Source organism: Atractosteus spatula, chromosome 19 (genome assembly GCF_055471065.1).
Source record: "Atractosteus spatula isolate fAtrSpa1 chromosome 19, fAtrSpa1.hap1, whole genome shotgun sequence".
NCBI classification, from domain to species: domain Eukaryota; kingdom Metazoa; phylum Chordata; class Actinopteri; order Semionotiformes; family Lepisosteidae; genus Atractosteus; species Atractosteus spatula.
In genome coordinates, this window is record NC_142724.1 from 8,368,477 (window position 1) to 8,396,135 (window position 27,659).

Below are 27,659 nucleotides of genomic sequence, written 5' to 3' on the forward strand. Positions count from 1 at the left end.
TCAGTACTAATAATTAGTCCAATATTATTAGCCAGTCCTGCTGAATACACGACAAGTATAAAAGACAAATAATTAAACAATTTTTCAGGGTAAAAAGATCAAGGTATAATGTCTTCTTTATTTTTTTGTGGACAAAAATATGGGAAAACAAGACTTTTCCTACACAATACTCCTACACAAGAAAGTTAACACTTTGATACTAAAACCAGACACCCTCTGGACCCTATACACACATGCATCTGAAATACATACAGTACTAGAGTCACAATGTAAAATGTACAATGTAAAAGGAAATAAATATATTTTTTTTAAATAACATCTACGTGTTGTTGAAAGCATTTATGCTATCAGTCCATTTTGGGGAAAAAAAATTATGTTTGCTGCAAAATGTCCCGAACCTGGCTTGTCTCAACTGCTTTTCCTAATTTATTATTGTGAATGGCTAGTTCTACCATGTATTGTTTTGAAGCATTAAATCCTCACCAGGGCTAAACAGTGAACTCCTTTGGACACAGCAGTTTTGTAAAGGCCTTTCTGAAGGCTTTGTGGCAAAGTGGATACAGGAAAGGATTTATAGCAGAGTTGACCCACAGCAACCAGAAGGTAACTTCATAGCAAAACCTGGGGACACAGTCATCATTAAAAGCTGCTCGAATGATCATCAGCAAAGTATATGGAGCCCAGCAAACCCCAAATGTACAGACAATAATGGCCAGAGATTTGGCAACTTTTTTATCCTTAAGCAACCTGGATCTCTGGCCATACATCTGTGGCACAGCTTTAATCCAGCTTTCTTTGGAAGGTGCTGTCTGAGAGGTCTTGCCATCATCATTCTTTTTGGTGTCTTGGCCTCGAAGTGCCATGGTACTGGGCTTGACCAGCTCTGTTCTGCCCTCCAGGCCCACAAACATCACTGATTGGAAGAGCTGGTACAGGCTGGCTCTTTTGGGTTGCCTAGGTACTTCATTCATCTCCCTCACCAACCTTCTGCGAGAGCAGGCACGGCGATGGATGTTAAGATAGATGCACAGGTTGAAGAAAGTAACGCTGATGAAGGGCATAAAGAACTCCACAGTGGATGCTGTGATTAGAAAATACCAGTTGAAGTAGAACTCGGGGTAGCACTGCTCTTTTTCAAGAAGGCTGTAACCAGCAATGTGCTCCCAAGCAATGATGGCAGGACCATATAACAGAAATGCCAGAAGCCAGACCATTGCCATTTTGGTAATAGCCTGGGAAGTCTTGCCTTGCTGGGTTCTGTATGTGACCTGTGATGAAATAAAAAGCCCTTTTAGTGAAGTTATTTCGGAACATATGCAGTCTCACTTGATCTGACGTTATTGTCTTATAGCGGTCTTGTTCTCAAAACTGCTTTAATTTTTCTCAAGGAAATGGAAAATATCATCAGTTAAGAACGGATAATTCAGAAGCATGCTGCATGTTTTTTTCTTCAATATGCTTTCTTCTGTAATCTAAAACTTTACTTAACATTGTTCATAGGAATGGAAGAGCCCTCCTTCCAAAATCTGATTTCAGACAGAAAGACAGTTTGGTACATTTTTTTTTGCAGTCAGATGAGTTTCTGTGCCACCTAGTGACAGGTTGTGCAATGTAGTTTTTCATTCTTACCAACACGACCACTAGGTCGAACAATCCGTATAGGTATCAATCTGTCTGTTCTTACATTATATCTGCATACCTAAGGTTATTTTCAACGAGGAGCTTTCTTAGGTAGTGGAACAATTCCTGTTTTAATCATAAAGGGATTAACCATTTTATTGGATACTTACGGCGTCGGTGACAGATAGAAAGCGGTCATAACTGATGAGCACGATGTTGAATACAGAAGACGTGCACATCAGATAATCCATCACCAGCCACAGTTTACAAAGTGTCTTCCCAAACGTCCATCGCCCTGTCAGCATGTAGGGAACGTAGAGGGGGATACAGAATGCACCTAGTTTAACCAGAAAAGATTCAATTAGAGAACTGTACTCACAAACATATTTCGAATTTTGAGAAAATACTGTACATCTTACCTAAAATATAAATATCGGGTTGTGGGCAGAGATGTAGCAGCAAAACGACATGAATGCTTTCTCCTGAAGCAGCTCATGTTTTAAGACCGACAAGTTTTGTTATGAGCAAGTTCAGTTACGCACTGTGTAAATATTGTATGTACGACATTACTAGATAAACGATAAAAATAACAACAAATATGTTGCAAACTGAAGACTTAATTCAATCCTTTTTAGGTAAACATCTCAATATGCATTTGTAGTTGAAAAAACTCTTACCTACTAAAAAATCTGATATTGCAAGATTTAACAGGAAGAAATTACTCTGTGTTCTGAGATTTCTGACCGCTACGAAAGCAAGTACGACCAGAGCATTTCCCAAAACTATTACGACGACCAGAAGTGCAATAAGAAAAATAATAAGTACAGTCCCCGGTGTAGGATTAGGGCGAGAAAATACGTTGTCAAGTTTTCCCAAATATCCTGTCTGGTTCATATTTACTGTATATCACGAGAAATACGAATTCCGTCTTCTTCACTGAAAAGACTCCTTCGGGGCATTCAAGTTTCATTCAGGTTTCATCGGCACAGAAAAATAGGTTCTTCATTGGCAAACCTGACTATTTTGCTAAAAGTGAATGCTAAATAGAGTTCGAATATTTCCTCGATAGATATTATTTCCACCTACACCTGAACTTGGCGTCCATGCAGCGGAGGTCGTTTTGAACTGCAAGACGCACAACAGTTGTGGAACACGACATCGTCGTTGCGTATTGGTCTAGAAATGAACACTCTTCCTCTCTATGCTTTGCTGTTTACACAAAATTCCCTTTATCTACCTATTAGGACGCCTTTGGTTCTTTTGAAGAAATGACCAAGCAGAAAGTCATGAAATCATGCTCTTGTAAAACGCTTCCTACATTTGATTTGCTGTCTTCTAGAGTTGAAAACAATTGTCAAGGTTCCTATCCTATATAAAGAGACACAAGTCTAGTAGCTTGCTCTCATTAATATTGTTCATTTGAAGTGAACGAGAAAAAATTTTCACAAGAAATCTAAAATGGTTGTTTTCAAATGTTAAGTGTAGCCTATATGTTCAAATGCTAAAGAAGCATATTAACATGATGTTTGTTAAATGTTAAAATTTGAATGAAAGCATAAATGATCATACCAGAATAAGATGTTGGCACAGCTCTAGCCAGGAGGTAGATTCTGGTGCAAATGGAATGAGGTCTCTGTATGCATTCTTCAAATGCATGGTGTAGACCCCTCTGTAAAAGGTTTAATCTTATTCATATGATAATTTTCTTTTTTTTTTAGATTTTTTAAAACCAATTATACATTATAAAGTTTTCAGGCATCTACAATCGAAAATATAAAAGAAATCTTCCACGATAAGTATGGTAATGCATTAGACAAAGATGTATGGAGTATGGCATTTGTAAAACAAATTTTTAAAACTGTTATTTTGTGCAAAAACAAGCAATGTGCAATGATCCACTTCAGGAAAAGCACTAGTGAAAAGAGGTAAGACCTGTCTGTATTGCATTGTAATGTCATAAAGCATTTTCTACAACAATCTTTCTCAGCATAGAGCTCAGTCAATGAACTCAATACTATTGTGGAGACTTGTCCTTTCTGTGTTTCTACACAGAATAATAGTAAAAAACAACACATTTTCTCAGAAACCCCTATTTGTATAATAAATATTTATCAGTACTTAACTGCAAATATCAACTATGTAAGTGCTACAGCAACCCACAGCTAGCAAGAGATATAGATTGAACATATTTACTTACTGTGTTGCTTATCACTGTCTATTTTTCTGAACTATATTGTTTAAAGAAGCAGTAGAATGAGGTTTATAGACTACCAGGGCCTCCATTTATAAATTAAATGGGTTTAACCATCTGGTATTCAAGAATTTGAATGTATGTAACTGATGGAAACCTCTGAAATCATCGATGAATTGCCAAGAGTGTAATTATGTGTGAATTAAATCCAGAAGAACTATACTGTAATTATCAATTCAATAATTACATTGGTTCAAAATACAGTAGTGTTATTAATCAGAAGTTTGGTTGGAGGTAAAGGTTTAGCTCCCTGAATGCACATTCAAAACATATTTCCAGCACCTGACATTTTGCCTCATTGCAGACATACAGTACAATATATATTTCACACTTGGTGTTACCATACCTACTTTGTAATCTCTTATACTGTAAATGAGGGCTAGAATTGTTTTCTTCCCTCTTCAGCCTCTTGAACATCAATCATCCAACAAAAATAAGCAGCTTTTTTAAATCTACACTGTCTGTTTTTATCTTTAAGTTCTCTTGATGTAATCAAGCTTTCCAGAAACTCCAAACAAGTGTGGCAGTTTTGTTCCTTTTTCATTCTAATCCAACGAACCTACAGCCCCAACCTATATACCTATATACAGTATGTTGTCTCTTCTTCCCAATCCTTCTTTACACTATCCCAGCAGGAGCCCCTGGTCACCAGCTCCCACTCTGCCTCATTGGTACAAGTGCATGACATTTGTCTGCACTGGATCTGGGCATCCTCATTCATCCCTATGTGCTACGGTGACACCACCCCCATTTACCCCTCTCAGTTGGTGTCCAACTTGTACAATGTTGGCCCTAAACATTTCTGTCATCCCAAGGCTGCCAGCTGCATAAGTAGATGTTGTTTGGAAGACATTCTCATCCATTCCATCTAGTAAACCTCAGCAAGTGGTAGCTTTCATCTAGCTTCCATGTCAGGCAACTCTTCCACCACAGAGATCCAATCTCAAGATTGTGAGTTATACTTGTCTGTATTGGCTACTAGTGTTGACACCTGTTTCTGACTCTTGTTCTGTCACCCACGTTATACAGTACATATTTTTCATTTACTGAGAATTGTTCCTTTGAAATGCACAAATCTGAATCTGAATCATTCACACAAGCTCAAACCTGCATCATATGCACTCCTCATGCATTCTTGCTACACACACATTCTACTCACTTCCTGTAAAAATACAACCAAACCGACTTGCTCTTAACTGACCATTATATATCTGTATAGAAAAGACAGTAAAATAAATTAATGTGTTAGAACACAAACAAGAGTCAGAAATCATGCAGAGGATGATGTCACAGCAATGCATCTGATACACAGTAGGCAGACCAAGGAAAGACCAGACTTAATCCTGAGAAACAAGATAAAAAACATTATGCTTCCTGGAAAAAGCTAGCTGAGGACAGATAAAGATGGAAGTTCACAGATGAATATTGAAGATATACATTCAAAATTCACAAGGAAATGTTTTTGTTTTACCAAGAAAAAGCTTAAATAACTTACATCAATAATACAGTGGATCTGTAAAGTACCAAACAAGTCATTTTCAAGTCATCCTTGGTCATTTGTTTATAGAAAAAGCACTACAGAAAAATAATTTAGATGTTATTGCTTCTAATAAATTTCATACTTCATGATGAAGTTAAGTAGACAGTTCCGAAAACCCTAAAGAGTTATTTTAATAGAGAAAAAAGGTCAGCAGATCAAAGCTAAACAATCCATGTGAACAAAACTTGTTGTGTACTGCATGTCTCTCTCATGGCAAGTGCTCTTTGTGCTTCCCTTTTCATCTCATCTTTCAAAAAGGAAATAATCAAAACATATTCGATTTAACAAGGAAGACTACCAAATTAGAAAAAGTGGGTAACTAACATCACAGGCAGCTGTGATTGATATTATTTGCCCCACATAATTAAGCTGTATAATTAAGTACACATAATAATTAAGCTGTACACATATCTTACTTGCTTTTATTTTGAGCACTTATCTCAAACACGATTTTGAACATTGTTAACTGAGGCAACTTCAACAACTCCAAAGACTTCTTACATCACACTGATATTGAATGTCCTTATTCGGATGTAAATCACAAGATGCAATAATGTATGACAAGAAACTCAAGCAACATAATTATCTTTATCATTAATTTAAACCTGCTTCACAATATATTGCATGAACACACTTGCAGTACCTTGCTTAATAAAAGGGGCTGTAAATTTAATTCTGTGGATGTACAATAAAAGTATATAATTATCATTTGAATGGAAATGACACTAATGCTAATACTAATACTAAACTCATATCAAAACCAGTCCTACAATAATTTAAAAAAAAGTTCATTTACTTTTATCTCTGCTAATTTTTTCCATCTTGCGTAATTGTAGTTAATTATCTTACCATGGTGTAAGAGATCAGAGTCTGCAGATGTAGCCCTAAAAAGATGCAATAAGGTACTAGCAAGATCAGAGCCAGGTCTGAATAAAATTAATTTTAATCTCATTAAGAATACTGGTGCACAGAAAAGTACATGTGAGTGGTGCACTTAAATCACAATCTTTCCTTCTGAGTCAATTAAGTGAGTAGCAATGAGCATGTATCTCCTGCTTAGATAAAGTATCTCTGGAGATTGTTATGAAAGGCTAAAACTAACATTAAGTTTCATTTTTTATCAATATTTTGTAATGGGTGGTAACGTCATTTTGTCTGACTCCAGATACCTTTGTGCAGACAGATGATAAATGAGGCAGATGTGATTTCCCTGTGTTAGACTATCTCTTGGGGGTAAAGCAAACAGTGCTCTTTAAAGAGATGCATTTATTTTATGGACAACCTAGCAACACCCAGAGCTCTTGGAGAATATTGCTACATAAATTGATAAGCATTCCAATTACTATAATTCACTGTACATGAGAAATAATTTATATGCAGGGGATTCACAGTGTTATTCATGTAAATATTAATTTTGAAAAGCATTACATAAAAACATTTGTAAAACATAAAAGGTAAGTGTGGTACTGGCAATAAAGACCTTCATGACTAAGGTGACTAATGATACCTATTTGTTACTCACAGATGGTTTAATAAAAGAAATGAGCTTAGATAGGCTTCTGGGAAAACTGGCCGCTGTGAGAGTGTGTGTGTTTGTGTCCAGAGTGTATCCCACCTTGTGCCCGTGGCTGGGATAGGCTCCAATTCCCCCACTACCCTGAATTGGATTAAGTGATTAGAAAAGAGATGGAGACCTCAACCTATCTGGCTGAGATGGAGACCCTGGTGACAGCAGTCACAACTATAGTCATCACCAGCATACTCCAATCAGACGGCTATGTGGATGGTGCTCTTTGAGTGCCGCCCTAATCTCCTGGACTTCCACTCTGCACATCTATGCCCACCAATATCTGCCCATACACTACCACTGCTTTCAGAACCAGACCTTTCAGTTCCTGGACTGCACCTCCCAGCAGCACCTGGACAGGGAGATCAACTGCATGTGCTTCACGGAGGTGTCCCTGCCCTAGGAGAGATGCTGTGCGGAGGGCTGCTCTCACAGTCAAAAGATTCCAGAGGCTAAGAACCTGAATGTTGACTGGCAATGTGCCGGGATAATTTGCCCAGGAGAGGTGACCCGTCCTGCCCCATAGAGGGAGGAGGTTGTTGCTAGCCAGGGGCCCTGAGAGGCTGATGCTTTTTTTCGGCTTTTTGAAATGCTTAGGTTTGTTAATGTGTTTATGTGGAAGAGCATTATATGTTGATATGGTAAATAAAACAAACAAAAAAATTAAATAAAATAACATTAAAAAACAAAAACAGATGGATCACAAGCTACTGAAGGTTCAGTGCATTTCTATATTTTAAGTGTAAAATTCTGCATTATTTCTATACTGTAATCAATGTTATAATTACATGATAAAAACAAGGATATACAGTAAGAAACTCATTCTGGTTTCTGCACTAGTAAGCAGACTAGAGAATATCTGACTCCCCCACACAGTGAAATTGGACACTGGTCCATCACAGGGATTACGCTCAGCAAAGCTTAGAGCCTAGACCGTCACATTAAAGACAAAACAAAAAGGACTTTCTTTCAATGGAACAAATGCACAGAATTTTGACATAGAAGGGAAAACAATATCTTAATGAAAATACCGTCTTCCTGAGCATTTATGTCCTTATTCTGTAAATTCTGGAATGTAGCCTCCACAAAAAAAGAAACAATCATCTTAAGTTGCCACGATGTACTTTAATGTATGCATTACATTGGTAATCAAGCACTTGCAATAGCAACGTACCACAAACACAAAATGTAACCTTATTAACTTTATGGTAGGTCATGTACAAGCAGGGTGTTTAGCAGTGGCTTTTTTCCATTCTGTCTGTAATTTGTGCTAATGGAGTGTCTTTGCAGATATAATGTTGGGCTACTGCCGATTCAAAGAAAAAAAATGCAGGAAATGGAATATCACAACAAGTAAATGTTATTGGTTCCAAGATTAGTCTTTTTAATTATGGTTAAAGCTGTCATTCCCAGCTTATTAAGTCAATGTCTGGGGAGTGCATCTCCAACTCAACTTTGTGCAATAGAACTGAAAAAGTAACTGTAACATAAATCAAATAACACCATTCAAAAATGCTGACATAAAAATATGAAGAATTTTCCATTTTTCACCGGAAGGTGTTGATATGCATTAGATATAGAGCTGGGTATCTGAGTTGGATGCTGCATCACTGCCATGGATCCAAGAGGGACATCACGAATACAGCTATTGTTTAGGAGGATTTCCTGGTCTACAGAGGACTGCATGGAGTACTGGCACACAGAAGGACATGATGGATGACTTAATACTCCACATTTAGTACTTTTTTAGAATTCAATAATGTTAGCATGCCCAGAGGGGTTGGTCAGCCAGTTGACCTTGGACCCCTAGAGGTTTTTTTTCTCCTTACAGAGGAGTTTTTTGTTTCTCTCCTCCATTGTCTTATGGCTTTTTCTCTTTCTGTACTGTAATGTAATGTACTGTCACACAGCTTTGTTAAGTGCCCTGGGGCATCCTTGTTGTGAAAGGTGCTATATAAAAATTAATTGAATTGAGTAATATGTAGCTAAATCAGTGTTGCACACTTTATACTATTAGTTACCTTACATCTAGGTCCAGCAATCTACCCTTCATCACCTGTTAAGTTATTTGCATTAATGTAATATTATAGTTGCTACCAAAGCATTGCTGTTCTTGAGAGAGAAAGTTACAAAGAAAAGCTTTTGAAGAAAATAGAGATAATTTCTTGTTTGCAAATACAATAAAGATAATGTCTGGTGTTCTATCCACACGTTAATCTACACATCTACTAATGAATGTGTGAAGTGTCTGTTGTGTCCAGTAATATAATATAATTACAGAGTAATTCCAGTTTAATTTTCTAATGTCAATCAATGTCAACTTATTTTTGGTGTTTTATTTCTAAAAATCCCCAGCTGTTAGGTCTCTTGTAAACAGTGTTAATTATTTTGTCTTTTAGAGCACATTGTAGCAAGATCTTTAAACTTTGGTCCCAGGTCATGGAGCAGGTCAGACACAAACTCCTTTTCATCAATGGAAATGGCATCAAGGTCTGGGTCACTCATGGGTTGTCCTTCATCAGCATAAATGTGAGGGGGATAGTCATGCAGTTCATTGCCATTGCTTTGTAATAAAAGCATTTGCTGTAAATAAATACAATAGTCAATCACAAATGTCTGTAATAGTTGCTACAGTATGTCTAGTTCTTCAGCTAGTTTCTGTATTAGAAATTATTACAATCATAACAAAAACAAACAGCTGAAATCCATGACACCATTAATGTCACCATTAATGTTATTACTCTTATGCTTTATCACCCTAATAAGTTGGTACTTTAAAATAGACAGCAGAAACTGCTAACATCTAGAAACTAAATATAAAAATCTGAATCATTTACCAATGAACAGCTATTAGCTATTATTGCTTACCTCATTGATTATAGCTTTCACTTCCTCTGTTCTGATAAAGTGATTGCTTTTTTTAGTTTCAGTCGACATTGTTGAATTGATTTGGCTGTACTGCGATCCCTTTGAGACAAAAATACATCAGAATGTGGAAAACTTGGCAATTGATCTGCTCTGTTTAAATTATCAAAAGATTTCCTTGATCTTAATGTCTAGCTGGATACAAATAAAATTATATTGGTAAATATTTGAAATAGTGTGTAGGCTTTTCTTTACACCAGATTCAAATAAACTGTATACTATATCTACTGAATTATTTTTACAAAAGAAAAAGCATAATAAGTCTATGTAAAGCACAATAAGTCTATGTTGATTCAAAACATAATGTAGAATGTCTTTCGTGCAACTTCATCATTACATACTGAAACCAAATTTAATTTTTGTTGTATATTCATGGTTTGTTTTCTGTCATTCCCCTTGTTCTTCTGTTGTTGAACTAACATATATGATTATATGTCAAAAATAAGGATGGAGAACCAAATAATTTTATTTAAAACTGCCACTAACTATAGTAATACCATAAACTGGGAGACATTATGATGAATGAGATTCTTTTATGTCTCCATGACATCCTGTTCCTGTGTCATATACAGTACTTTGCTTGGTTCAGATTATCAGTGCAATAAATAGAATAGACAACACAGTCTACACTAGATGGTTTGCCTGTGACAATTACGATGATTCACGTCATCCCACAAATATTCGATTAGTATATGTGTGAAGGCCAATCAAACACTTGAACATTATGTGCACAATGAAATGGCTTCAATGTATATACACTGGCTGTGTAAGGGAGGGAATTCTAATGCTCTTTACTACTGAAGAAAGACACACAGTCCCATGGGCTATACCAATATACTGTAGTAAGGGCAGATAAAGCATGCTTAGGTCTCCAAGCATAAAGGAAAATTAATATATGTACCTGATAAGAAATCCTTGTGGAGTTCTGTACACATCCACCTTTTGCATGAGTATATTGTACTTGCTCAGTTCTATTAGGAACCTTCATAAAGAAAGCAAAAGATGGTTATCTGAAACAGACACTTAAATTCTCACATCCTTGTAGGGTTAAGCATTATTGTGTTTTGAGTTGATCATTCCCATCAGGTTCAACTACCTTTGGAAGGATGGCTGCTTTAAAGATTGTTCAGCTATAGTTCCTGGCAGTGGGACTACTCTGTACAATATATTCTGATTGGAACAAGTAACTGCACCCTAACACCATCACACCATTTCCCCCCAACTGATCTCTTACTGATGTGCATAGAGTTTGCCATCAGCAAACCTTGGCGCATTAGAGATTATTATTATAATTATTATTATACCTTTCCATTGTTTGTCACCAAGTGTAACTCTGTGTCATGCAAGTTGATATTGATGAATAAGCCTAATAAGGCCTACAAGCCATAGTATTCTAACATCTTCAAACTGTTCACTCACTAAATGGTTTGGATTGAGTCCTTATGACAGCTTTTTTTGTAGCTCTGGCCAACTGTTCTAGTCCTGCCTGGTTGAGCTGACAAGTGCAGTTATCAATGGACACTCCTTCCCCAGGCATATAAAGTGTTGGCTCAGCAGCACTAGATATTCAGTAACCCTCATTCAGGTTTCAGGCAATTACTTAGATACCACTTATACAGTATGGTCCACTGTCCCCTTGTCTCGATGACTTCAGTCTTAAATTACAGCAGTTCCATCTTCTACTACACACTGAATTTTATAATGACCTCTGTAAAGTTGAGATTTTAAACTGTCCCTTGATGCTTTAGGTACCTTTCAAGAATTCAAATTGTGAGCCCAGTTGTTCCTTCATCAATGCAGATAAAAGTCAAATTGGTATCTCAACTGTACCTACCTTAGCCTTGTCATGGAAATGTTGCCAGCTTTCGCTGCTATATTTGCTGAAATGCTTGTGATCAATGGTAGATTGATGGTTCAAATTCTTCTAGAAAAGTAAAACAATAAGAATGATCAGATCAAGCCATTAAAAACTTGAAACGTGTTGTCTTAACTCATTCATTAAGAGCTTATATGACTGTGTGTTAGCAATATGCATCAGTCCTGTTCAAATTCTGACATAAAAAACACCCTAGCTGTTAAAGAGGTCTCCCGAGGTCTAAACACACGAGGTCTCTGTTGAAAAAAACAGACACAGCGTGAAGCCATAGGCTACTAAAAAATACTGTGGTAAGAGCAGTTAAAGCATGCTGAGGTCCCCAATCATAAAGGAGAATTGATAAACAATGTTTTTGAGGTTCTGTTCAGATATACAGCTCCCTTGGTTATGTTTTACTGTCAGTCTTGTATTATTAACCTTAATAAAAGAAGCAGAAGAAAATAATAAGAAACAAACACTTCCATCTATCCATTTTCTAACCGATTGTTCCAGTATTGGAGCCTATCCCAGCAAGCAAACAGGCGCCAGGCATGATACACCCTGGATGAGATGCAATACCATCACAGGACACACACACACTCTCACACCTAGGGCCAGTTTTCCCAGAAGCTAATTAACCTACAGTACCAGTATGTTTTTGGACTGAAGCAAAAATACCAAAACATAATAGAAACAAAAATACTTCATGCTTGTCAATACTTCAGGAGAACACTACAAATGTACCGAACATATTTCACAGACTCTTAGCAGAGAGGTCAATATACATTTACCGAGTTCATGTTTGCCAGTGACAAAGGGCTTACTATGCAGTCTGATCCGGGCATTTCAGTATTGTATTTTAGTAAAGTTTCTGAGGTTTTATCCACGATGATCGTTACTGGCATTCTCACACATGAAATTAAAATTGCCAAAACAAGTGATCCTGCAATTAAAAGAAGGGAAATTCAGATTAGCGGATCTAATTTGCATTAAAAGGTTCTCTGTGAATATTTACTTGAGTGTTTATGTCATAAAGCTTTTGTAGCACCTGAGGGCTGTAGTTATAAACTATATTATAGAGAACTGATGATGAATAGCACTAGATAATGCAGAGGAATACTGTATGTTGTTAATGCAGTGAGAGTTATCATACTACTATTTTCTTATTGTTTATTAATAGATATACTGTATTGTAGCTACAGTATAAGTGTTTAGAACAATGGAACAATTCAGTGCAACAGCATTCTTTAGCTGAAAATATGGAACCCATAAGCAGAGAGACCTATGCCATTCAGGCATTTACATGTTTTAACAGTACCTCCAGTGATCTTAACCTATTATGAATCAAAATTTCTGAACAATGTTGTGATAGGCTGGTGAAAGAAATTACACTGCGTTGGTACTTTTATAGAAAAAGCACTAGTGATATTGATATTGATCCCATAGGTTCAAGTCTTTCATATGCTGGCTCTCCTTGTCTCTCTGTGACCTGGTGTGTGCTATCAGAGGCCTCTCTCCAATTTCCTCATACGCCGACAAAAAAGAAGCACACAGTGAAATCAACAGCACCCCAGCTGTCAGGGATCAGGAAGTTAAGGACCGACAGCTGCCTCACAGGAGGTGATCATTAGAACTGACTGCTTGGTGCACACACACACACTCATACACAATATATAAAAAATGGCTTGGGGTGCTTCACATAATTTATTAAAACAATGATATATCAAACATGCTCTGATAAACTTTATATGGCCTCTGCTAATTCCACTGCCCATTAGTAAAGTTCTGACTGAGACAAACTTCATATACTTGACCAGTCCATTGACAAAATCATGCTTTTCAGAAGACGGGAATTGATGTAATGCCTCTGCTTGAGACATACTGTAGCTAAAAATAATTTATATCTTTGATACTCATAGGCCAAGGAATTTATTTAATGTGGAAGAACTGTGCTGTTTTCTGAATGTTAAGTAATTCTGAGCATTAGTTATCATCCTAAAAAAGGATCTTCAAGGCATTCAATAAAAATCACCAAAAATCACAATTCCTCAAAGACTCTAACTATGGTATGGAGTGCAGGCTGTGTTAAAATACATGTCAATATTAATTATTTAATGTCACATGAAGAGATGTTTATTTCCTACTTCCTATATTTATGTCCTATTTATAAATAATTATAAATTAAATTTCTATGCAGAATGCCTTATTTCTTTACCACATAGAGGAAAATGAAATTGTTCTTCTTAAAATAATGTATTACTCATTGAAGAATAACATCAATAAGGTATAATAACAGAACTGCAAACAGAACTGAATGAGATTAAGGTCACTGGATGGTAGTGTGTCTGTATTTTCTTCCTGATTAAAGAAAAGACACTAAAATGATGAATATTCTATGAAAATACGATCATACCAAGGAACAGAAATAAAACCACAAAGATGATCCCTATGGCACTGCCTCCCATCTGTGCAGCAGGGGATTTCCGGAAACTGCAGTTTGGTGGTCCTGAACTGACACAGTCACACACCGTCACAGTGAGGTTCTGGACAGAATACTGCTCCTGCTTGTCAAAGATTTTTAAAGACACTTCATACACGCCGCTGAAAACACTACTTTCCCTTATGAGATTGACAGAACTGCCTGTGAAAAGAAAACAAAAATATTATTTTAAAATATACATTTGCATTTTGTTTCGCTTAAAATGTTTTTTTTTTTCCTGATCATTTTTAGGAAATGTTTTTGGAAACGAAATAAATAAGATTGCAATCTCTTTTAAATAACAAACAACACATTTCTATTGTAGAATCCACAAGCGAAACCCATTCTTTCTAATTTTAGTGCTGGAACACCTGTGTGCATCATTTTTTAGAAAGGGAAATTTAGCCCTGAGTAGGATCAATTTTTATTAGGATAAAAAGCATTAGGAAGAAGGTGTTCTCTCTTTGGCTTGTTAAGGGTTAAGGGCGTTCTGTTCCGAATCTTAATTTTATAAGGACAATATTCTGGAATTCTCTAGGTCTATATTAGTAAGACTCTGGAACTCCTGTTTAAGTTTGTGCCTGATTGCTACTCCATCATCCGAGTTGTGGCAGAGAAATAAAATCTAGCATAAATCGTTGTAATCACTGACTTCAGGAGCCATGAAATGATTAATCTTTATTATTTGCTTCCACAGTAAGATTATATCAGAATCCTGATTTTAATACCCCTCTTTTCTCATTCCAATATATTTTTATATATGATATTGCAAATAATGCCCACCGTTTCTTAAACAATTGAGTCTTTTTATAGAGATTTAGAGTCAGTTGTATAAAAGAAGTACACGGTAAAGTAAGGAACTTTGACTTGTTGATTTCACCGTGAGTAGGATCTAGTCTCCATTTTCCTTCAAGATCCTTCTCATTCACCAATTGGATGCGGAACGGCCCAGAAAAGGGATCTTCATCCAGGTCATATGGAGTGATGTTGGTCGCTGCTGCCCCTGAGCACATGTCAATGTTGGTTTTACGCAGAAAAGGAACATTGTCGTTCTCGTCTCGTATGTGGATAATGAGAGTCCCAGTGCCTGTCATGGGGGGGGATCCTGTGAATCGAGAGAGAGTGACATTTTAGCAGAACAGAAGGAATTCTATTGATATTTTCAGTTAGAATTCTGATCTTATTTTTTTTTCTTGAAAAGGGATTTATCTGCGATTTTCAGTTGAATTATATTCAAAATCAGATCTGACCTAAATAAAAGTATAATGTGAAGTTAATAACAGATCTACAGTACTTTCACTCATAAGTATACTCAAGCTCCAAAACAGAAGAATGTTAATGGTTTCATAATTACAAATTACTTAATTTTTTATTAATGTTTTTAATTAAAATAATTTTAAAATTTACTGTGGGAGCTAAGCTTTATAGTAAACGTAGGCTTTAATCTTACCTTTATCAATTGCATACAGAATTACTGAATATGTGTTATTCACAACATATTTAGATTCTCTGTCCACTCCTTTTATTGTTTTAATAGCTCCAGTTTGCTTGTCCACAGTTACCCATCCTGCTGGATCAATCCCTATCTGATATCTGTGACAAGGAAGAAAGTGATTTCAATGAAGGAACATTAACAAGGCTTCTGATGGCTCCTATTGTGCACGCAGAGACTCCCATTGCTGTATTTCTATAATTACATGCTTTAAATCAAGAAAGATTTCACTTAGTGTGCAAGATGGGTAATTTGAAACTTGGGGTGGAGTAGTGGGACTGTGGCTAAGGATCTGCGCCTGTGCCTGGAAGGTTGCCGGTTCAAATCCCATGGCCGACAAAGGAATCCTACTCCATTGTGCCCCTAAGCAAGGCCCTTAACCCCAACTGCTCCAGGGGTGCTGTATAAATGGCTGATCCTGCGTTCTGACCCCAAGCTTCTCTCTCCCCATCTGTGTGCTTGTGTGTCTCATGGACAGCAAGCTAGGGTATGTGAAAAGACAAATTCCTATTGCAAGAAATTGTATATGGCTAATAAAATGATCTTATCTAACATCCTGTAACTGGGCTGATTTAGCAGGAATGTCACATAAGAGGGCAGTGCTGAGACACTTCAGATACGGGAAAACACATATTCATGGATTATCAAGAGATTGACAACTGTGTGAAGCCAGGTTTCCCTCTATATTAAGTTCAGGGAAATACCCTCCTGGTCAGCTCAGAGTGTCCTGCTAGACCCTCACTGTCCAGCAGGAGGTCTTAGGCTCTATCCGTCTGCAGGTTGTGGATTAAACTCTCACTGTCAGTTGGACAGTAGGAAGGCAGACCCTTATGGTCTTATGGTGAGACTCTGGTTCGATCGACTCAGGTTTGTGTTCGACCCTCGCTGTCAGGGGACAGTGAAAAAGCAGAATCTTGCAGTGTTAGTAAAACTGTCAAGGTGTTAAAGTGATATCCATTCGGGTTTGAGAGAGATTACTGTCTCATGGACACTGAGAAGGCAAGTCTCATGATGAAGCACACAACAAAAACATATTTTTTACAAGTTTGGAGAAAAGCATAAATGTGCATCTGTATAGATATTTCTGATTTTAATAATTTTAAAACCATGAAAAATAAGAGTATTAGTTTAGGAGTACTAATTTTAACAGAACTAATTTACTTGATTTTGTAAACAACAACTCCATAACGTCGAAATCTTACAAGTCTGTAGTAAATATTAAGTCTAGCAACATACACAAATTGATTTGCGAAGGTACCATCTTGATCTACTGCAGTGAAGCTTCCCAGGAAAAATCCAATTTTGTTCTCTTCCACATGGCTAGTTATGATTCTTGTTGTAAATTCGGGGGGATCATTGATGTCTTCTACAAAGACTGTAAGTGCCAGTGAAGGTACTTCTTCTTCGCTTCTAGCTGCTTGTCGTCTCATTTCAACATCCCACCGTTCTTCATTCTTCACAGTTCTTTTCTGCTTCACAGTGCATGAAAAATAGTCCACCTCATTCCTGACTGTGATCGACAAGCGGAGCTCATTTCCATTTTTACTCTCAAAGTCCAGCGCCTGCGAGGAGACAAAAGCGGCAAAAGACTGAATAAATGCTACAGTAGAAGTCAAACACAAAAAGAACATTATAGCTAACAACCTATAAAAACACACACTTTAATATTGACCCAAACGATTAAAAACACAGTGATAATGCAACAACAACTGCTTCAGTATATTGTTTTATCATTTATTTATGAGCTAGAGCAGTGGTTCTCAAACTTTTTGGACCAAGTACCACCCCTAATCCAACCAAAGCATCCAAGTACCACCTACAAGTCATCATCTCATAGGAACCCCAGAAATTCTCAATGACCAACATGAGCGCGCGTGCACACACACACATGCATATAATAAATATTATAATAATAAACTTTATTTGATATAGCGCCTTTAAAGGTGGCTTCTCAAAGTGTTTTACAGAAAAAAAACAGTAACAACAACTAATAAAAAAGCACCATTTCAGTGAGAGGAGTGAGCCTGTTTAGTCGAGCAAAGCAGATGTGAATTCATTTTTCGAGCCTTGATACAATTCACAACAGAGTCTAACAGATTTTAAATCGTCAGGCATTTTCTTGACGGCAAAGGTCTGGCGGTGGATGTTGCAATGCGTCCATTCATTTCTGGAGCAACCTCTCTAATTCGTGCAAATACACCGTTATGTCGGCTTGTCATTGCTCTAGCACCGTCTGTACAAACTCCGACACATTTTAGCCAGTCGATGCCATTCTCTTCGATAAATTCATTCAGAAGCTGAAATATGTGCTCTCCTGTAGTTCCTGTTGGTTGCGGTTTACAGAACAGAAAGTCCTCATGGGACGTACCCTCAAACTCGTATCTAACGTAAACGAGCAAATTGGCCAAATCGACTACAGACTCATCTAATTGCAGTGAAAAGCATCTGCTCATCTTAATATGTTCTACCAGCGTACTTTTGATATTATCCTCTATTTCAATAATTCTATGAGTGACCGTGTCTTTAGGAGGGGACAGCAGGTCGAGCTGTTCAGCAGCTTTTTCTCCACACACAATACGTGTCAGCTCTTTTGCCAACGGTAAATAAGGTTCTTCAAAAATAGTGTGGGACTTACCTGCTTTAGCAATCCGCAAGCTTGCATTTTTCCGCGTTTTCGTTTTTATTTCCGTATTTATTTAAAGTTTTTATTTCATGCGCATGGGAGCGAAACACAGAGACGCTCGGTGTATTTTTCTCAAATTAACTTAGAACAGTTCTTAAATATTTTTCTGTTATTTTTCACGCTTTCCTGTGCTCACAAGATTACCAGCGTTCTTACCACGCATTTCTATGCATTCCTGTGTTTACAACATTGGCATTGTTCCAAAATCACGCACATTCTCCTTCCTCCCTATTTGCTGGAGATACAGTAGCTTTTTTAAAATACAATTGGTCACTTGCGTCCTTAGCACGCATTCCTATAGAGTGGTATAGAATTACAGAGTATCTCCTGTGTCCACTGAAGTATTAGTGCGCACTGTATCGTAGCACGTAGGCTGTGTATTCGACACGTATTAAAATACAAAATACGAAAACCCGTCCCGATTTTTCAGCGCACACGACACAGTTCCAGGATCATTTGGCGTACCACCTGGCTGCACTCCACGTACCACTGCTGGTACGCGTACCATAGTTTGAGAACCACTGAGTTAGAGTAACTACATTTTATTTCAAATGAATTTTATTTCAAATCAAATAATTGGTTGACACTGTATTCTCTGGACCTCTTAACCCCTGCTCTATCAATATTAACTTTATTTTCAGTTTCACCTGCAATTCTGACATTGTCACGGACGTCCAAAGGGACTAACCGTGGAGAGCAGGAGAGCAGAAAAAGACCCATATGCGTAGCGGCAGGACGGGAAAAAGGCCCGGGCTTGTTAGTCCAAAGAGTTCAGGAGTGCCGTATAGAAACCTATGCCTTCAGGTAGCGGACGTGGGGCGACCTGGTGCTTGGCAGGTCTCAGGACATCCGAATGTCAATGCTGAGCGAGGGCAGAGTGCAAGACCTGGAAATATATAGCCCAAGGGAAAGAGAGGGACCGGAAGGACAGCCAGGCAGGAAACTAGGGACAGGACAGGGTAGGAGCACCCTCTGGCTGCAGAGGGTGTGACAGACATGCTTACTCTGTCAATGATGCATGCACCTTTATACTAAAATAGCTTCACTCAATGCACTGCCTGGTAGTAAGCTTCCTCTTAAAATATCTGTACTGCCATTTCTTTGGCTCTGACCAAACATCAAAGCTACTTTGACATTCATATTACTTATACTGTGAGTGTCAAGCTGTAAAAATCTTAATACTGTCCAGAAAAGCAGGGGTATGGAGGATAGTCACTGAAAGTCATCGGTATAACTTTAAATTTCATATTACTGGAATATGTGACTAAAAGGCTGTGATGTGTAATCACATACTGTGGTGAGATGGAATTTAATTTCTCAAGGGAGGTTCTACTGGACAAAATAAATGTGATTTCAAGTAGTACGTGTTTCAGCTGGAAACGCTGGGAGTTGAAAATTGCTCATTACTGTAATTCAGCACGTGGTATTTATTGTGTAAAATTTAAAGGAAGCAAAAAGAGTAGCTGTTAGTACAGTATTTAAAGTGTTTTTTTTCTAATAAGCACCAAATCATATTACAAGGTACTGACAAAGTCATGCAGATCTACTGTCACAAGTGGAAACTACAGCGGTAGGTGTGGAGGAAGGTACTCGGGATTCCTGCTGAAGCCTTGAGATCATTCAAGAAATATCTTATTTATCCTCTTATCAATCTAGTACATTCCTAGAGACCACACAAGGAAGATGGAATACACATGGTAGCTATTCAGACCATTTTTATTCATTTGAACCTATATTAATCTTAGACATACACCCATAAGGGAGGTCAATGGATGTGAGATGATCACCAGTCAGATTATTCTGAATGACAATTTACAGTCTGTAACATACAAATCATTCTAAGAGTGAAAAATAAAGAACCATATTGCCGTGTACCTTTCAATATATTTCTTTCAGACATTCTGTAAGCCATATGGCAATTCACTGATTGTGATGCTACCTGGTTTCTGATCCATTTATTGATTTATACTGCAGTAAAAAAACCTGAAATTAAAGGTCTTACATAAGCACAGAACATTCATTTATTTTTTGGTTGATTAGATTGTGACTATTATCTCTTTAATGCATCAATTTGAAATCATACAGGTGTTTCCAGAGCCAAGACCAGAAATCAGATTTGGCTAAAAAAATATAGAACTCTAACATGGAGGTTTTAGACTCTCTTGAGGGAACAGTCTTCTGTTTTTTTTTCCAACCTGAGCTCTCAGTTACAGTTACAAACTGGATCTAATTAACTAATTGGCTGTTCAGTTATAATACTTGTAACTAGGCTCCAAGATGTTCTTTAAATAAATTTATCTTAGGTAGCAAGTGTTTTGTGTAATCAACTGTCAACGAGTTTACTTAACATCCTATATATCTGACATATAAAAGAAATAGGCTAAATGTTTAATTGACTACCCTCAATAAAATAAAAAAACACCAGGAGCTGGGCTCCCCAGGAAGTGAATCTGTTCTTATGTCAGCCAACAGATAAACAGAACTTTCACTGACTAAATCTGGACACGTACAGCAGTTGCCTGGCCAGTTCTTTCCATGTTACCGAAGACAAAAAAAAACATTTCTTACCCTCACAACAGTCAAGATTCCATCGTTAGTCTCAGGGTCAGTTGTTATGTTAAAGTGTCTGTCTTTGTCCCCTTTGATGATGTATTTTGCTTTCCAGGCAGGAGTGAACTTTGTGTCTGTGTCGTTTACCTTTATTCTGAGAATGGTCACTCCTTCATCCCTCTCCTTCACTACTACTGTCTCCTACAGTTAAAAAAGTAAGCACCTTGGTTAAAGGGGAGCTCCACCTCAAGAAATCTCAATCAATCTGAAACCTCCCTCTCTAGGCTTTTCATATGTTGTAATGACCGAGATTGTAATTTAAAACCAAGAATAAGAGGCAGTTCTTTACACAAAGGCATGTGAGTGTCTGTAAGAAGCAACACAATTATATAGTGTATTAAATTATACACACATAACAGTAAATTACTCAAGTAGTGCTAATGTTTTTTTAAACCTTAAGGAATGATTATGCTTATTGTAGAAGTATTGAAATATAAAGAAATGTTTCTCTTTTGCCAGTCCTAAAAAAAACAGTTACAGAAGACATCAAATACATTCATATTTATTTAAACAAAATGTAGGTATGATCAAAAAGACAGACTTTAGGTCTAAGAAAGGTGGGTAGATGGTCATTTTCATCTTCAACATTTAGGACAACAGTAGTAGAACTTGAGAGCCGTCTTTCTTTATCATAGTCTTTAGCTCCAACAATGATGGTATATTTCTTGGTTTGCTGGAAAAATAATAGATTAATAAAAAAAACAGTCAACTTAATTAAAACAATATTGAAATTCAGGATCACATTTCTAAAGTTTGGAGATATTCACTAAAGCAAAGTCATGGCAACTTGCTTGGTCTTTTTTCCTGCACATATGAGGTATATGTTTTCATGTACAGTATATAGAAATTAATATTAGCAAATATTTCCACCTGTTAATAATCTCATTTAGAATAGCCTGCTAATTTTTCAAAGAATTGCATTAAGCAAAAACTAAAAAACAAGTATCCTCTTAAATATGGAATATTTTTACTGCAATATGCATTCAAAACTGTTATCTAGATTAGTACAGGATCAAGTAAAAGGTGTATTCCATGCTGAAAAGAGAAGAAAGGAAACACAATGTTTCGGGTGTGGAGCCTTCTTCAGGTGACAAGTCACACCCAAAGAGGGCTCCACAGCCGAAACTTTGTGTTTCCTTTCTTCTCTTTTCAGCATCTAACAAACCTTTTACTTGTTCCTTTGCAGCCTACGCATGCTGACACAGCCACGTACTTGAACTACTCCTATCTAGATTAGTACTGTAGCTAGATAACACAGGCAGAATTTACTCATTCCAGCCCTGTGACATTGTACTCATTTGAGTGGCACAGACAGTAACTTATCTTGTTGTTCTCTAAGCTGCAATGCTCACCCTTAACGCTGCTAAAATCTACTTGGGAAAACTAATTCCAAGAAAATAGCCACTTTTAAAGATTGTATTATTTTTTGCATTTTCCTTATTGTGAATCTACTGTAGCAATGCTTCGGCTGGAATCCATCTTAAGAAACCATCCTCCCAACATAGTTTTAGCATATGTTTATGCAGGCTATTTAAGCTACAGTAGCTTTAAAATTAAATTTTCATTATGAGTTAATAAACTTCACTCACCTCATAGTCTAAACACCCTCTGAAGGAAATGGTGCCTTTTCTACTAATGTTGAACTCTATATCTTCTGTGTTGGGGGTTACTGAAGCAATGTAATAAGAAACATTGGAAGTTTGAGTTTTATAATTGTCGGCATCTGTTGCTGATACAGTTATCAGATGTTGCCCTTTCAAAAGAAGACAAAAGTGTAAATGATTGTAAATAAACTAAACAAAGTTGTAAGTAAAGGCCTACAGTAATTAAACGATTATGCAGTATATACACTCAATGGCCAAAATATTCGGAAGCCCCAGTCAAGTGTACAGTTGGCAAAGTGATCAGTGTGTAACTGGTTTGAGGAATCTGTGACCAACATCGATCACCGTCCCCAACCAGAACAATTACACATTCTCTTTCTTACTTAAAAGTTTGGAATGTGCAGTTTATTTCTTACTTAAAAGTTTGGAATGTGTTGTATGCACAACTGCTCCCAGAGTTAACCTCGTATGCAGGAGATTCTCATAGAAGTATGTAATTTCCCTGAGATGTAAACATTTTAAAACGTACTACATCTTGCTCAAAATCCTCCTCTGCTTCACTGAGGACTTCATTTTGACTAGTGAGTGTTAGCTCCCAAAGTATTTTAAAACCATTGAAGGTTTGAAGGTTTTGGAGTATACATATACAAATGATCTTGGATGCATAGCTTGACTAAACCTAAATTTGTTAAAAGAAAAAGTACAGCAGATTTTTGAAGTGTGAGTTAGTTTTTCCAGTCTTCCATTTTTAAGCCCAATAAAATGCAGTAGAGTTAGCTTGATACTTCTTGATTTAACTGAGATTAGATTTTTGGAATTAATAATGCAAAATAAAATGGCCGTTGCAGTTTGTGATATATTGCCCAGATTGTAACTTTGTTAAAAAAGAGAATATATTTTGGAGGAATAGTACTTCAAATACTAAGCAACAGTTTTTTTATTATAAATGTATTAGTACTTGGGATATGCCACTGTAATGTCTTATCATAAAAAATAAAATAATACCTTGAACCATTGATTCTTTAATGGTTGTTTCATAATGTTCCCACTGGAATCTTGGTGGGTTGTCATTTATGTTCAATATAATGATCTCAATTCCAAGTTGTGCATACTTCACATTAGTGGCGTCAATTATAGCTTCAATTGTTAGCTATAGGTATTTGAGATGAAGAAAAATACATGGTAGATAATTATTATTGATTGAAATGATGGATTAAAGAAATATGGGTCCTAATTAATCAAAAATGTCAAGAAATACTACAGTATAGCAAAGCAGCATGCCAGAGTGCCAGCTACAGTATACACATGAGTAACACAGATAGGGGAATATGACTCTTGGCTAACAATAGAAAAGACAGAGTACTGTACTTTGTCCTGAGATTTAACAGATGTTCGAGGAGACGGTCACAACACATTAATAAAACATATGATGGAAGAAAACAACACCTACAAAATGTCAGTTCTTAATGTATGACTGGTATTGTAATGAACATCTCAAATTTTGTGTTTGGGAGTGCTTTTGAAATGCGGAATGATACTTGATTTAGTTTAGTGACAGCAGAGCCCTGGAACTTAAATAGTGACTCAGATTTCCTTGTCTTTGTGTAATGTCTCAACTCCCATCACTGTCAAGATGTTTATATATACTTTTAAAAATGAGGCACAGTATACACAGTATGCGTAGGAGACAACAAAGACAGCAAACTGGCAGCTATTATCATCACAAACAGACCCAATAAACACCTCTATGTGAGGGTTCACTTCCCAGTCATTAATGAATACAGTTTCAATGTAACACCAATAATAAATTTTAACTTACATTCAGAGCCTCGTGTTCCTCGTAATCTATTGATCCATACACAATGACGGATCGGGTTGTTTCATCAAAGCCCAGGATGCCCTTTGGGTCTTCATCCACCCCTTTGCCCCTTAGTTTGAATCTCAACCCATTTTCCCGTTCTAAATTTATCTAAGAAGCAATTTAATAATGATGATGATAATGCATATAAATACATCTAACAGTATGGCAGTTATATTCATGAATAATCTGGGGGAAGAGCAATTCACTTCAAGACCAGAATCTGGTTGACCACTGTGAGCATACTGTTACATAGTTGTGCGAATTTCAATTATATATTTTTTAACTATTTGTGAAATTACACAAGTAAAAACAGATACAAAAACAGTGCCTGTGACAGTGGAATAACCCCCTGGAGCCTGAATACTGTGGCTGTCCCACTGGGTCACATGACTAATCTTTTATTGCATTGGAATTGCCCACCTGCCTGAGCTCTGTGTAGGTTTTGGAAAACTGGGAAAGATTACCAATCAAACCCTAATGGTGGACAAACCACAAATATGACATTTACACCTGTATATAAATGTAACCCCAATGTAAAAATGTAACCCCACAGGCTATAAAATGAGAAAAAAAGTTAACAAGTTTCCTTTATTTATATATTATTTATAATCTGGCATTGAGAAAAGAGAAAAAAGAGCAAGTTATGTAATCTAAACTATAATATAGAAAATAAAGAAAACTTTACTGTAGTAATGATACATGTAAAATGAACACTGCACCAACCTAACTAAATTAAAACTGTTCATGCACTCAAAACTGACAGATGTAGTTCATTGGATGAACAGGTGAATGATGGGGACCAAGTGTTCTCCCCCGGTTTGTAACCTCTCATGTGTTATTTGGTTTTTAAATCAAGTTAAAATCTAATTCTTTCAATTAGGTGGATACCTTACAGAAAGATACACATGCTGAATGCTGAAAGACCTTTCTAAGGCTGTATATGGTGGATCCTATGCCATTATCTCTGTTTTGTCGTCAGAAAATCCTTGAGCACCTTAGATATAGCTTCTCCATAAGCACAGCTCTCTGGTACCCAGAGAGCAAATCTCTGTTTTAACCCTTATTAAATATGAAAGAAAACAAAGGCTACAAACAAGAGGAGACCAGCTGACCCATACAGTACTTTGTTTGTGCATGGTTTTGAATTTATTATTGCATGTTTAGATTTGTACAAAATAAGCCGTTGATTGAACAGGAATAAATCAAAAGCTTACATTTATGTAAACGTTTCACAAATATGCCTAAAGCCCAGATTAAATCGGAACTTCAACCGAAATCTGTAAATTAGAAAACCTACTGTTTCTCAACCAGTACAGTAAAGTATAAATGGTTTTTATGGTTAAACAAGTTTGTATTTGAATATTGCCAAAAATATGATGCATTGTTCCAATATTTTTTATGCATAAAATATACTTACAGTTCCCAATTGATATGGAAAAGGGCCTGGATATTCCTCCTCAATAGAAAATGAAGCAATAATCCAGTTTCTTTTGTGGCGCGTCATGTGTGAATCAACAGCATAATGCAAGTACTAAATAAACGGCAATAGATAAGCAGACAAAAACAAACACATAAGTAATAAACAGAACAGAACAGAGTCCACTAGGATCTTAAAACACTTTCGAACAACAACACACTCAAATAATAATTGTCAACTTCTAGGGAACTTCTTACAAATCAGTCTGAATGGCTCTTTCTTTGTAAATACTAGTATGTTTTTTTTGCAGAACAACTAGAGTGGCATAAGAATTTGACATTTTCATCCTTGTACTGTCTTTTTTAAAAAACAATCATTTTATAACTCTCTCAGTTCGGTTTATTTGTCTGGACTCGCTATACTGCATTTAGTATAGTATTGTAAATTGTTTCAAATTGATTTGAGAATGAAGCAAATTGAAATGGAGTTACAAAATGATGTAGACACTATTAATTAAACTCCTTAAAGGCTAATATTTGAAGCATATTTGGATAAATTAATTTCCAGTCTATGGTAATGTCGAAAAATCACTATCTCCTTTCAACGGAACTATTTCACACACCATATAATTTATCCCACATATCAATATCCCAAAACATTTCACACTTTTATGATAACACAATTATATCTATGTTTAAAGTGTTTTTTTACATGCTTAAGCACTGCACACTAAAATTCAAGGGCATAACATCACTCAGGGTATCACTCCCTCCATAGCTACAAATTTACAAAAAGGTGTGTAAATCCGACAATTTGAATAACTATTGTCAAATTCACATAGCAACACTATAATTGAATTACTCTGTTCACTATATAAACAATATCCCTCCACTAAAAACTAAAGATAGTCTTTCTATTTTATTTGGAAATGTGATTATTTAGGGGCTATTTGGAATGTCATTGCCAACGTAAAACCCTACAATATCTTGTACTTTATGTTCCCTGCATGATTTCTAAATTTCTGATTTGCAACATTTGCTATTATGCATCATTGACACAATGCAAACAAATTTGTGAATGTACTTACTGTTACTACTACCAGCAAAACGGTGATGGCAACCTTGATGTCAATGCTCAGCATGGTTCGATGATTCAACAAGAAAAAGCAATTATTTCCTTCCTTCTGCTCCCACATTATGAAGTGCACTGACACCAAGGCCTTGACTAGTTTGAACAGGAAGGCAAATGATTCTCTGATGTCATGGATTTCAGAGAATTTTACAGCCGTGGGTACTATCAAACATGAGGAAGTAGATATTGTACAAAGCTACAGAGGCTTTTTTTGTTACAAATAATTTGGGCAGCTACCAGGAAAGTGTATAATTCAATTTTTGCATTGTTTCTGAGGCTCCTCTTCACTCCTGTCAGCTCTTTACTGAGAAAGTGAATAATGCCAGTTGGGAGTTTATTTGCCTAGAGAGACGGGCCGTTTGGATAATTTGCAAAAGTAGCCACCAGCTATCTTTAAGGCATGATTATTGTGGACAGTGAAACAGACATTCTGCAGATCATGAAAGTCATTACAGATGCACAATCTAATGATATATTCATCTTTCATAGCATAAAAGGCAACATTGTCTTTATTAAGGAATAAACGTATACAATTGTTATTTATTGATTCCAACCTAAATACATACAGCCAAAAATCTATTAATTTCTGACATAAAATGTTGAAGTTGTACTTTCACAATTGTA

General features: G+C 36.5%; 2 protein-coding genes and 1 long non-coding RNA gene across 3 annotated transcripts; all 3 read right to left on the reverse strand.

The window, feature by feature from the left end:
• Window positions 1–488: 488 nt before the first annotated feature.
• LOC148818002 (histamine H3 receptor-like) lies at window positions 489–27,045 on the reverse strand. Its single transcript, XM_088937446.1, has 6 exons — window positions 27,004–27,045; window positions 25,905–26,018; window positions 24,446–24,595; window positions 23,632–23,776; window positions 1,791–1,957; window positions 489–1,268 (listed from the first exon to the last, which is right to left on the reverse strand). The coding sequence occupies exons 1-6, from the start codon at window positions 27,043–27,045 to the stop codon at window positions 489–491; spliced, it is 1,398 nt and encodes a 465-aa protein (XP_088793572.1).
• LOC148818003 (uncharacterized) lies at window positions 8,089–10,885 on the reverse strand. The gene is made up of 3 exons (XR_016094486.1): window positions 10,805–10,885; window positions 9,847–9,945; window positions 8,089–9,561 (listed from the first exon to the last, which is right to left on the reverse strand). It is a non-coding gene; the product is annotated as an uncharacterized LOC148818003 (long non-coding RNA).
• LOC148818004 (cadherin-like protein 26) lies at window positions 11,315–22,964 on the reverse strand. Its single transcript, XM_088937366.1, has 11 exons — window positions 22,913–22,964; window positions 22,612–22,775; window positions 21,564–21,695; window positions 20,981–21,163; window positions 16,966–17,291; window positions 15,688–15,830; window positions 15,118–15,342; window positions 14,172–14,399; window positions 12,550–12,701; window positions 11,738–11,827; window positions 11,315–11,398 (listed from the first exon to the last, which is right to left on the reverse strand). Exons 1-11 carry the CDS (start codon window positions 22,962–22,964, stop codon window positions 11,315–11,317), a joined length of 1,779 nt encoding a protein of 592 aa, XP_088793492.1.
• Window positions 27,046–27,659: the final 614 nt, after the last annotated feature.

Bases quoted from the DNA above. Each gene is read 5' to 3' on its own strand.
- LOC148818002 (XM_088937446.1), bottom strand. From the start codon at position 27,045: ATGCTGAGCATTGACATCAAGGTTGCCATCACCGTTTTGCTG. The intron at 23,777-24,445 runs GTAAGTTAAAAT...AAATACCTATAG, and splicing joins AGGAACACGAGGCTCTGAAT to CTAACAATTGAAGCTATAAT. The intron at 1,269-1,790 runs GTAAGTATCCAA...ATTTCATCACAG, and splicing joins TTCTATCTGTCACCGACGCC to GTCACATACAGAACCCAGCA.
- LOC148818004 (XM_088937366.1), bottom strand. From the start codon at position 22,964: ATGTTGGTCACAGATTCCTCAAACCAGTTACACACTGATCACTTTGCC. The intron at 21,164-21,563 runs GTCTGTCTTTTT...TTTTAACTGTAG, and splicing joins CCACCTTTCTTAGACCTAAA to GAGACAGTAGTAGTGAAGGA. The intron at 12,702-14,171 runs GTATGATCGTAT...TTTTAATTGCAG, and splicing joins GGTTTTATTTCTGTTCCTTG to GATCACTTGTTTTGGCAATT.